General features: G+C 35.4%; 1 protein-coding gene across 1 annotated transcript in view; it reads left to right on the forward strand.

Moving 5' to 3' along the window:
* LOC110108596 (probable protein NAP1) overlaps positions 1-13,321 on the forward strand; it is a gene marked incomplete at its 3' end in the record, with an annotated part of 27,034 nt that extends 13,713 nt beyond the window's left edge. The window contains 3 exon segments of the mRNA XM_020839290.2: positions 5,897-5,941; positions 6,020-6,162; positions 13,189-13,321. Coding sequence (XP_020694949.1) covers positions 5,897-5,941; positions 6,020-6,162; positions 13,189-13,321 — 321 coding nt within the window.
* Between the last annotated feature and the right edge of the window lie 303 nt (positions 13,322-13,624).

Below are 13,624 nucleotides of genomic sequence, written 5' to 3' on the forward strand. Positions count from 1 at the left end.
GGAAACATGTATCTTAAAGCCTTTAAGGGATCAAATCACTTTTGTCGTGATTTGATTCATTAAGGGCGTAATGATGAGTTTCCCAAGCTTTGAAAGACTTGCATAACAAAAGTAACTAGCCATAAACTTTTTATCACAAGCTATACAACATATCCAAAAGATAGGTTACTCAAACACTTGTTTTAGGATTTTTTTTTGAAGTGAAACTTTGAGGTCCACATTAAATCCTACACCAAGTTATCACAAATATTTTGAATATGTTATAGGGCTTATGACAAACTTCACAAGCTCCACCAAATTCCTAAATCATGTATTTACTTCGCGCATGACACTAGTGTTGTATAAGTATATGTAAACAATGTGAGGTTTGAGTGGATATGCAAGCTACACACTCAATTTGGCTACGAAAAGTAACATGCCCTAAAGTTTGGATGTAGGCGAAGGTGTAAAGCTTAATATGATGCACAACATATATTCGAGAGATGTCGGATAACAACCCGACGCCTCTACGCGTATCAAAATCCTCTCCGGAGTCCGGACTCTCACATAAGAGTCAACCAATGGAAATCACCAAATTTCCATAATCTTTGCGAAGTGGACAGCCAACGGATGGGTTTTTGGAGACCAAAAATTAAAGTTTCTAAGGACCTAAAGCTTTGGATCGTCAACCACATTGCATTGGCTATGGAGCCTTAGGGTTTTGCCTAAGTTTTAAGGATTTTACCACACCCGGTTTGTCCAAGCGCTCCGATTTTTGTCCAAGTTGCTGTCCAAAGTCCGCTCCAAGCTCCAAAGTCACTCCAAGCTCCGATTCAAGCTCCAAAGTTGCTGTCCAAGCCGTTCCGGAACTTGCCGCTGCTGTCCAAGGCGCTTTGAAGGCCCCAAATCGCTGTTTGGAGGGTTTTGAAGCTCTCTTTTGCTGTTAGGAAGTATCCAACCGCCTTTTTTTGTCGCCTCAAAGTCACCGGAGTCGAAGGAGGAAGGAGGAGAAGTCACCGTCGCAGAAATCCAGACTTGAGAGGAGTAGGGGCTTCAAATCAGACGGAAGTTTGGCGTACAAGACTCGGGGCTGGGAGAATCGGCCGGCCTCCTTGCGCTCGGGCTGGAAGAACATGCAGAGCCAGTCGGCTCTGCTTCCTCTTCTCGGGACAGAGGGATGAACGCAAGCGAAGAAGAGCGCTGAAACTGACCTGCACGGGGTCGGACACACGCAAGGGGAGCGACTTCCGCCTCCTTTGCTCGCTCTCTCTCGCTGGGCTGCGGGACGGGAGCGGGAGAACAACAGGGGAGCCGAATGAGGCTCCCCACTCATTTCGTTTACTTAGGGGCGCCAGCACAGAGCCGAACAACGCCCCCGTTCCGTCCAATCTGACAGCCTCGTTACGAGAAACGAGAGAAAAATCTACTCGAGTAGATTTTGCTGCCACTTGAAATGAAATTGAGTGGGATTTGGAGCTCAATCTCAGCCCTAGATCTCAAAGAGATGGCTTGAAAGTCAAATTCAGCCTAAATTAACAAATTAAGGCTGAAATTGAGCTCGGATTGAACCCCACTTGGGTCGATTTGGGTCCGATCGAGTCAATTTTATGAAATTGAGCTCGAATCGGCGCCGAATGGTGTCGAATTGAGCTCGACGACGCTCGACGGGGTTTGACTTAAATTGATTTGATTTTAGTTTAATTAAATTTGATTTAATTTAATTAAATTGAGGTTCGATTTGAGTCAATTTCGTCTTGACGACCTTCGATCGAATCGATCGAGCACGATCGGGCTCGATGCGAAAAAGTACGTCAACACTTTATAAAAAATTAAGATATTTTTTTTAGAAACTTAATATGTATCTTTCATAAGAATCATACCCCTTTTTCTATTTAAATGGCATCATAATTATAAACTGATGTAATCAAAATTTGGAAAAACTAATATTGCAAACACCTATGGTTTTCCTTTCATAAACGACACAATAAATAAAACACAAAACCTAATAATAACAAATAAAAAAGGACAAACAACACGTTTAAACTTTTTTATATTTTAGAATGAACAACACTTACAACTCACACGACAAACAATATATTAGAACATATAAAAACACCTAAAAGCTTTTTTTTTATTGAGAAGAAAGATACAAATGGGGTGGACACTTGCGGAGAGAAGAAATAGATAAGAAGCCCGAGACGAAGTTAAGAGAGGAGAAGAGAAAGGGGGACATAGCTCGCAAGCTATCAAAGAAGAACCCTCAGGTTTTCATGCTCCAAAAATTATCCATAACTCTTTTTTTAAATGCCACAAAACAGCCCCTATATATAGGAGAAGAAAGAGAGCTAAACAGCCAAACAGCCGCCCACTCCAGCTAATAGAACAGAGGGAGGCAAAAGACGAAAAGACCAACGGCTGGAGCAGCACACGAAGAGGCACGCGGGACACAGCCAACGAATGGACATCGCCAGGGGGAAAGAACCGAGCAGGCAGAGGAAATAGGTGAAATGAACCCAGTCAGCACAAAATCAGAATAAAAACTGAATAAAGGCAATAGAATCCCAGCAGGCTGGGAAACCAGGAAGCCAAGGGGCAGGAGCAGAAGTCGAACAACCGTCAGGGGGGCTTTGCCTATATCAATTCTCTCAACCAGGTTGAGAGTTCTTATCCCCTGATGAAATGACTTCAAAACTTTCCTAACGAGTTGAAGGTGCCACATCCAGTTCTTGAATCAAGGCCGCGTACTTTCTTTGGAACATTTCATTTTCTTGTCTAAACTGGTCTTGAAGAATTTGCTTTCTCTTTTCATATATTTATGTACACAAGTACATTTGATATTGAATTTTATACAACTCGTTCTGGATGGGATTGATAGAACTTCCTTGCAGCGGGATCCATCGGCTCTTAGGAATTGGGACTTCAAGATCACCTGGCTGTTTTTGATTTTTCATTTTTTTAAAGACTCAAAGAAGAGAAAGGAAGACTTAACAAAAACCTAAGCTCTGATACCAAACTTGATGCAAATACTAGATTAAAAAAACCAAAAGGAGAACACTAAGGCAATAAGAACTTTTCTCAATTCATAATTTAGTAAGCCAACATCAAACAAACATTAAAACAAATGGAAGTTAGACAATAAACGAAAACTAAAATAAAAATAAAACAAACTACCCTCAAAACAACCAGCTAGTGGTCACCTCACATACATCAAAATAGTAGGAAAATGATTAGTGCTCAAAGACATGCAAACTAGAGGTCCACCACAGCAACATTGCGCCAACGTCCACTACAAACTTCTTTGACAAATGCTACCAAACCGGCCAACAACACCTTCAAAAGCTTGAGAAGAAAGATACAAATTGGGTGGAAATTTGTGGAGAGAAGAAGTAGATAAGAAGCCCGAGACAAAGTCAAAGAGAAGAGAAGAGAAAGTGGATAAAGCTCACAAGCTAACCAAGAAGAAACCCTCAGGTTTTAGTTCCAAAAATCATTGCCAAAATCTTTTCAAAACAACCACAAACAGCCCTAATATATGGTTGAAGAAAGGGATCCCAACACGCCCACCCAAACCAATCAGAAAGGGGGAGGCAAAAGACCAACAGATAGCTGGCTGGAGCAGCACACGAAGAGGCACGTGGGACACAGCCAACGAACAGACAGCGTCAGGGGGAAAGAACCGGACAGGTAGAGGAAACGAAGGGCAAAAAACAGGAGAAATGAACCAGTGCAGTAGGCACTTAGCAGCCAGAACTCAAATTAGCAAAAAAAAAGGGGAAATGGGCCAAAGCCCATTAGGAAAAATTTAGCCCACCAATAAATACCATTTATTCTAATGCTTGCATACATCATAAACTTAATATTATTAATACTATCTCATTAATTGCATCTTTAATTACAAAATATTTAAATATAGCTGGTTATGAATCATTCAATAAGGCAACATATGACTTGAATAATTATCAACTATAACCCTATTTTATAAAATGGTGCACTCATTTGAATTTTAAATCCTAAGTTCCTAACTCAATCCTACATTATGATTCTATCAAGTAATACCATTTTGAATTTTCTAGAAGTATGTAATCCAAACCTTATACTACGGAATTTCTAATTGATCATTGTGAATTAACATACATAGATCCAAATTAAAGAAAACTTATAAGTGAATACCAGGTTCTACGTCGAGAGGAGAGGAAATAGGGGCTGACGGATGAGGTTTCGCAATTTGGGCTCAGATTCAACTCGAGAAGCTGAGCAGCTGCCAAGGGTCATCGGTTGCAATCGCGTGAGAGAGGACTGGAGGTGATGAGATCAGATTAAAAGCTGCTTGTTCGGGATTCTTGCAACCGGGACTAGCCAAAGGGTGGGGAGGCTTCGGCTGGAACAAGAAGCTAGAGAGAGAGAGAGAGAGAGAGAGAGAGAGAGCTTGCGATAGGAGTTCATCATCAATCTCCCTCTTGTGGCCGGCCTTAGCAGTAAATTTGTTACCAACATAGGATAAAATGACATTACGCTTCTTGATAACCTAAATCCAAGGGCTGAAATCAAGTTTTGTATTTGATGCTTTATCTCTAGTCATTAAACCTAAATTTGAGAGATATAAAAAGTTAAAACAGGTTATTTTGTATTTGAGCTCTATTTACACTTCATGTGAATAATATGCTATTTATTTATTGTTTATTATATATATTTATTCATTCTATTTTTATATTTAAATTTGACTTACTATATTTATTTAATTAATAAGAAAATATATATTTATTATTATATTTTATATTATACATATTTAAAAATAATGATAACAATAATAATTATTATCTCAATATCTCTCATCGACATGCGTGATAACAATAATAATTACTAAATTTATTTATTATCTCAATTATAATAATTATTATCTCAATAATAATTATGATAACAATCCGTTTCGCAAAACGAGGTCCGAATAAAAAGATCTCATGCACAGAACCAATATGCGCTATAAAGGCTCAAATGCAATTAAAATACACGTCAAATCATCATTTAACCGATCACACATGTTTGAAGACATGATAACGGGCAATATGTGATCAGAAGGCATAAATTCCAAAGCCGACGACGAATTGAGGTAAAATGTGCGATTTGATCATTCATCAGACTCAATTGTGCGACATACAAACAAGTGTATTGAACTACGAAAAGCTGTGCAAGTGGCCGGTGCCAAAAAGGAGGCAACATATGTTGCATGTCAAATTTTATGACTTACGAAAGTGATTTTTCAGCAGTACCCGATGTGATGTCGCCATGAATCTTAATTACCTGGTGAAATGGCCTGCACTTGTCAATCAAACAGCGGATGTGGTCCACCCCTCTTCTTATTTCCCATCTTTTTTTAAATGAAGCTAAACAAGCTCTAATTTGGCTGCCAGGTTGCGTTTATTGATAGCATTATTCTTGTTTAGTACTATTAAGGCATCAAACATTTTAACACAAGCCCTTACCGGGGAATATAATCAAGAGCAGTAACCATTCTGTTATACTAACAGCTTATAAAAGAGGGTAGATGGTATAAAATCTACATAATAGAGAATATATGTATAATGAAGCAATATAATGGAATGATCATATTATCTTTAACCTTATCACAATTATTTATGCTTGACTTTATAAATTCTAATTTTAATTCATTTGTATTATGTGCTATCATAGGTGCTAAACTTGTTCTTTGTAAATCTTTTGGAATAATTTTTATTAATGTTACCTTTTAATTATCTATTCATCTAATGTTACCTTATTTTCAACTATCTTATTTTTAATAGATGTTATTCCAAATCACTAAAATAATTTAATGCTTCGAAATATTACATTTTTAATTGGAATTCTACAGCAGGTTTTATCTATTGGATCATGACCAGTAATTCTTCTTTTTGTTTTGAAGGTTGTTCTGAAGGAAAATTTAATTATCACACTATTTAGAGATGAGGTAATCTTATCCTGCTTATTAAGAAAGCTAACGTTCTTCTGAAGTGTATGATAACTATGATTGTGTTGCATCTTGCAGTATGTTCTACTGCATGAGGAATATTTACTTCATGTTCTGCCAAAAGTCCTTGAGTCAAAAAAAATGGCCAAATATGGGCGTGCTAAACAAAAAGAAGCGGACCTGGAATATAATGTTGCAAAACAAGTTGAAAAAATGATAAGGTAAGGGTCCCAGAAACGGATTTTTATATTCAAGCATGGTGGATTTCATTTTTTGCTTGCCATATTATGTTTCATTTTTTTTTTCTCTGTGTTTTTACTAGTAAGCTTGCCTTTATTGCACCGGCAAGAATTCCAATTTAAAGAATTTAGAAGATGATACAACATTTATAAAAAAAATAGCTTTACCCAAAACATAGATAAGAACAATGAAATGATACCTTCAAAATTAACAATATTTATTGCCATCCTTGTTTTTAGATGGTTTCTCATTGAAAGAAATATATTGATTTTGAAATTTCATTATAGCTTGAAGGGCTCAAATGGACTGAGAAATAAAGCAACATGAATGAATTTAACAGAGATTAAACATATTAAAAAAGGATGAGCAAGGTATACAGTAAAGAAAGCAGTTCAAGCAATTTAGTAAAGAAGTCTCTTACAGTCGCTAGAACTCTTCATTTGTTTCATATTGTAAAATAACGCACAAAGAGCATGGCAAAAGTGACTAAAACACGTTGGTCCGACTATTCCTAGTAAATAACAAAAAACTTGAGTACCTTGTGAATTTAAAGAAAGGGCCTCGTGCACTTTAGAAACAATGAGTAAATAAATTAAAACATAGTGCTATGTTCACAATCTCTTCATAGGATTATGTGCAATTATTTTGACGAGCTTGACATGATGGCACAGCCTTTATCGAGAAAGGAGTTTTAGAAGAAAAAAATGTGCAGTTGCACATAAAATCTTGGTGTTTCAATATTTTTCTCTTTGCATGTATTGTCATATGTGATAATGGATGCAATGGAACTCCATAATTCAATTATAAGATCTATGTCAACACGTAATTTTTGGGTAGCATTACCTAGGGTTCCAAAGATGAATAAAGCATGATGAACTTGAGCTTGGCCTATGGATTTCAGGATTAACCATGGTCAATGGTGGGTCCAAATTGAACTATATAGTTCATAGATATGCTTTGGTTTGAAGTTTGAACTAACCAAAAAGGAGGTCAACACAAGCAATCCCTATTTCTTGGACCATAACATTGGATTAACCAATGCAGCAATGCTGCTCTATGAACCGCTCCCTCTAATCTCACCATCATCATCAATGCAATTGACAACATTTTGGTGGCCATTCGCTAGTCTCGCCTCGTAAATCAACCTCACTTTGCCAGACTTCTCCAATTATGATCCATTATTTGTTTATAATTTGCCTAAACGCTTGCTTACCTACTTTACTTTAATTGCAATAGATCTATCTTTGCAACCAAATTGTTGTGTCTTCTTCCATGCTCCAAACATGACATTGTATCATTTTTATTAAGTGAAATTGCTGCATGTGATGCATTTCATCGTCACTGTGACCTTGGTTCTCCCTTTAGGTATTATCCTTGGCATCACTTCAATCACGATCATGCACAATTTATTTTGGGTTGTTTCCACTTTGTGAGATATCACTCTCCTCAACTTGAGTAAGGCATACATTTCCATTGTCAATCCAAGCCATTTTCTATGTTAATCCGACTAACACCAACCCAATTTAGTTTGAGCAGAGTTTGCATTGTTTTGATCACTGTCGAGTGCCAGTCTATACAAACCTTTTCCAGTTAACGCCTGCATGCAGTCCAACTAGACTAGACCTCAATTTAGCTTTGATTTGTTAGCTTATATGAAAATTGGTTTTATACATTGATTGTATAATTAAAGTGATTGTGAAAGGTCGACTGTCATCATGTCTTTCAATTCTTTCGTCTCACAAACTTTATCTTTATAGAAAATTGTTTTCATCTAGATTTATCCTCACACTTTCTAAGTTCTGGCTTTCTCATTGTAAAATTATTGCCAAAGACAAGGGTCCCTTAAAAAAGGATAAAAGCTTTCTTCCAAATGCAATCTATGGTATAACTTCGGTAAGAAGAAATGATATTGTTAACCTCTGCATAAATGAAAACAAGAGAAAAAGAAACCATGAATCCAGCATACATACATCGCATACCTGTTGGATCCACGAAACCGTGCAGAAATCCCGCACCTCGGATTGTCGAACCCGCAAAATTCGCAAGAAATCCCGCCGAGGCACTGTAGATTCGGCGCTGTTCCGGGAATTGCTCGCCTCGATCGCGCTCCCTCGAAAGTTCTCTCTCATGATCGGGAGGGGTAATTAACTATAGGGGCTTGCGCCTATAGGAAACCAGAACTCAGATCATAAAGTCCTCACAAAATGAGGGCGAAATCTCTGGGTAGTGTCTTATCTACAAACCCATATGCCTTCCAAAATTTACCTCGGAACTTAGTTCGTTAAAACTCCCTCGCCGAATAAGAAAAGCGAGCGGAGGCCGAGGCCGAATTTTTGGAGCCCACAGATACATAAAAATAAGTGCTGAAAGCTCTATAGAAAGCCTTGAGACTATGGTGGAAACAAATGACACCAAAAAGGGCAAGTCTGTTTTGTGGAATTAGATCTTAACTTTGAAGAAATCGACAGACTAAGAACTTGCTCAACTCCCTCGGGAGACTATTCGGATCATGCTATTTATAGCTCTAATGATATGATTTCAAACTTGTGTTTTTCGCACTTTAGATAATTCTCTCCAAAATTAGTTCTTAGATTTATAAGCCACCAATCACATGATGAATTTTGCCAACATCTTTCAAACCTACAAACATTGTCGTAATAATAGGAAAATAAAAGCGGTCGATGGTTCCATAAAAATTGTTGGAGGTCGGAGAAATATTTTAATTTCCCCTACATTTTCCTTCAATAATATTTTACGTGTTCCTTATCTTGTTGTAAATCTTTTATTGATCCATACAATCGCCAAATATTTTGCTAATCATTGTGTATTTAGGGCTCATTATGGGGAATACCATAGGTTAAGCGATAGTGAAGGATGGACTATATCTTCTTGAAGATAAAAATTGCTTGTTGTGCTCCTTTATTTTACCCACAATATTGAAACCATATGGGAGCATCATTTTAGGTTGGGGCATCCCTCCTTTAAAACTCTATACTATTTGTTTCTTTCTCTTTTTATGGATACAAATATTGAAAATTTTTATTGTGAGACTTGTGAAATTGCAAAGCATTATCATGCTATTTTTCGTGAAAGTGGTTCTAGATATTTCACTTCTTTTATATTAGTTTATCATGATATTTGTGGACTCTCCAAAATCCCTAACATTTCTCAATTTGTCATTTTCATTGATGATTGCACTCGGATGATATAGATATATCTTATAAATAAATATTAATTTAATACAAATAAAATATTAGAGATAGATAATGCTCGTGAATCGTGATTACTTCAATCACAAATTATCATCATTCTTTCATTAAGATGGTATCATTCATCAATTCTCCTATCATGATACTCTATAAAGAAAAAATGTTACATTTTTTAAATCACTAGGACTTTTTTTTTATCCAGATTCAAGTGTAACTGGGAAGAGGTTGTTTTAACTATTTCTTACGTATTCAATAAAATATCTTCAAGAGTGATTGGCTTTAAAAGTTTTTAAATCATCTGACAAAATTTTTCCCTATAAATAGCTTCCTCTAAAAAATTCTTCTAAAAATATTTGAGTGTATTGCTTATGTTTATATCCATAAACAATGTAGTGGTAGACGGAATATTAGAGCGTGACTTTATTGGTTATTTCCTCACTCAGAAAGAGCACATGTGTTATCATCTTACTAAAAAAAATTCTTATTTCAGATGATGTTAATTTTGATGAAAAGCTTAGTTTTTCAATCAAATTCATCTTCACAAGAAAAAACTTTCAACTGGAAGATAAATTTGATGAAACCTGCAAATCCCAACAAATCCAAGCATTGTCCTGCTTCAAGTCTATACAAGAAGGAATAAGCTCAACTAGACTCTCTAACAAGTTCAAGGCTCGAAATTGTTATCAGTTAATAATAAGCAACCGATCACTACTTCTTTGTCTTTCATCTCTCAATACACATCCTTTCACATTTTTTTTCCTTCACATTAGGCCTTCTTGATAAACATGAACTCTAGTTTCATTCTAATACCACAAACCTTATTCTAGATACTTGAAAATAAGAATTAAAAGAATGTCATATGAAAAGAGATGAATGTTTTAGAACAAATTACACTTGGGACTTGTTGACTATAGAAAGAAAACAAAACTGTAGGATGTAAGTGGATTTTTTTGTTATAAAGTGTAACATAGATGGGAGTTTGGAATGGTACAAGGGAAGATTAACAGTCAAAGAATATACTCATTCTTATGGAATTAATTACCAAGAAACATTTTCTCCTATTGCAAAAATGAATTTAGTCTGTATATTGATTTCTCTAATGGCTAATCTTGGATGGTCTATATAGCAGCATGATGTAAAGAATGCCTTCTTATGTGAAGATTTTGAAGAAGTCTATAGGATTCTCCACTAGGGTTCGATAGCTCATTCGCAAAGAGCAAAGTGTGCAAATTGAATACAGCTCTATATGGACTTAAACAACCACAATAGCTTGATGGAAAATTGATACAAATGAAGCAATGGGGATTATACCACCCTCTTCATAGAACACTCCACTGATGGTAAGATCTCAATTCTCATTATATATGTTGATGATATAATTATTATGGGTGAAGACAATTAAAAAAATGAGTCCCTAAAAAAATTGCTAAAGAATTTGAGATTAAGGAGTCGGGCAAATTAAAATACTTCTTGGGCACATAAGCAGCTCAATCAGAATAAATAATATTTATGTATTAGCAAAAGTATATCATTGACCTACTAAAGAGTAAAAATCATTGATTGCAAACCTTGTGAAACCCTTACAGAATCATGTCAAAGTTGGTCATAGTTGAAGGAGCAGAAGTAGACATGGAACAATATCAAAGATTAGTTGAAAAATAACCTATAAATCTCACTCCAGTCCAAATATTGCTTTTGTAGTAAGCTTCATTAATCAATTCATGTATATATCTAGAGTCTCACTCTCAAATTGCTTATAGATTCCTCAAATACATTAAATCAAGTCCTAAAAAAGAATTATTTGAAAAAAGAGTGATGCTTTGTAAATTGAAAGTTGTATTGATGCAAGCTATGTAGGATCACCAATGGATTGATGGTCTACTTCACGACACTCATTCTTGAAAGGAAATCTCATAAGCGGAGCAGGAAGCCAGCAGTTCAAATTATAGCATTGAATTTGAATTTAAAGCACTTGTCCTGGGAATTTGCAAACTTCTGTGGGTCAAAATCATCTTGGAAGACTTAAAAATAAAATGGGAAGAGCTTATAAAGATATATATATTTTTGATAATAAATTTTCCATCAACATTGCTCATAACCTAGTACAACATGATTGCATCAAACATGTAGAGGTAGACATTTCATGAAAGAGAAATTGGGGAGAGGGTTAATTTGCATGCCATATGTATTAATAGGAAATTAACTCGTTAATACAATCACCACCAGAGGACTCTGCAACCTCATGTTCAAGGATGTTGTAAGCAAACTTGAAATGAAAAATTTATATCATCCAATTTAAGGGTGAGTGTTGAAGATTGTGGGTTTCTCACATCATGGGACCTACTCTGCCTCCTTTGTACATCCAACCAACCCTAATTTTCTCTCTAGGCAGAAGAGCGATGGGTCTTGCGGTCTCGCCATGTTGTAAATCATAGTATGACATGATGAGCTCATGGATCTACGTGCTTAACCATTGGATCTTCTCCCTCCTAAATATTGAATTGCAATCCATGTGCTCCTCTCCCTACACCTGACCGTTGGCCACCCTTTTTTGGTTTTATTTATCTATTGTGCAAATTACTTTCTCTTTTTTTTTTCATATATAATATTCTTTGAGGAGCCTATAAATACCTCCAATCTATGAACAAAAATTAAGCAATAAAATTAAGAGTAGTTTTTCATGTATCTAATTTTCTTACATATAGGAATATAAAATACATTACTGCTATTTGAAGATTGCTTTGTTAATTTTTCATATTGGATAGTTTCAACTCATAAACTCGAATGCCATTATATCACCTACAACCTTTTCATATTTATTAAGCTAACAAAACTTTAGAAATCACTGAAGTTGTTAGTAAGTATTAAGTTAGGTAGCCTTTTTAAGTAGGCTTGTGGTGTTGTTGTTTCTATGAAATTAAAATTTATTGTTATTGGATAAAAGTTGATTAGTCAGGTGCAAGATTTAAAATTGTGTAATTGTGTATTAAGACGTTTTATGTCCGTGTTGCAGAGATGAGGGTGCTGAGTGGCTTTAGATTTATAGTCAAAATGTGAAATGATTATATATGTGAAAAGGTTGGACCGTTGGAGTAGCTCTATTGGCAAATAAGATTAGGTAGACTTGTCTCAGATGATTTGGTCATATAAAATGTTGGCCTTCCGATGATCATGTTAGAATTGATGTATTAGATTCGGTCTATGTTAAGCAAGGTAGAGTCAGACCTAAAAATATTTGGTTAGAAAGTATTATAAATGATTTTTTTTATTAGATTTAAATGAGAATTTGACTCTTAATAGGAGACAATGATAAAAAAAGATTCATATAGTTGACCTCATGTAGTGGGATAAAGGCTTGATGCTGTTGTTGTATTAAATTTTCAATGGACATGCACAAATATATGGCATTGATTATTCATTTTTTTGGGAACGATGTTAAATTTGTATATATGCATAATTCCGATGGTATGCATGCAATTCTCCCTTTTTATTATGGATGCTTCTCATCTAGTTATTTTATCTTTATCATTCTTTCATGTACGTGAAATTCTCTGAGCAGCAAAATTAGTTTACATTTTTTATAATGAATGAACAGAATTTTTGTTTTCAACACAATGAATTGATGAACATCCCTGCCAAGCTACATAAGATTAGGCATATTTTTTTGGCTAATTTCTAATTTAGAGGTTCAATGTCACGTTAATGCTTGCTTTGTCTGCTCACTCGTTTGAAAGTTTTTTATATGTAATGCCTAGTGGTTGCTCTTGGCTAACTAATGTTATTCAAGTTGTACTGCAGTGAGGTGCATGATCTGGCTATTATATCCTGTGATGGAATCCATCGTGAAAGGAGAATACTACTTAAACAAGAGATTGGAAGAATGGTTTTGTTTTTTGCTGATCAACCCAGCTTACTTGCCCCAAATATTCAGGTATAATGTTGACAGTCTTAGGGTATACATGTTTAAGTTATTTTTATCTTTTCTTATGGCATTTTGCATATTGCTAGAAAAATGATTATGATAGATGGGAAGTTTTTTTTTTTTCATACTTATATTATAGTATTGCTTTATCTCTTCCCATCTCGTCTTCTTTGTAATGTAGATCGCTTGTCCTCTCATGGCCATTATTGCATCAATAAATTATTTCTTTCTCCGAATTTTATATCATGGTAATTTTTTATGTTGGTGACAATTTTTTTTTTCATTTTTTATTAGAGAAGGAAATATAGATAT

The sequence above is a fragment of the Dendrobium catenatum genome, unplaced genomic scaffold, assembly GCF_001605985.2.
Source record: "Dendrobium catenatum unplaced genomic scaffold, ASM160598v2 fragScaff_scaffold_743, whole genome shotgun sequence".
Lineage (NCBI taxonomy): Eukaryota > Viridiplantae > Streptophyta > Magnoliopsida > Asparagales > Orchidaceae > Dendrobium > Dendrobium catenatum.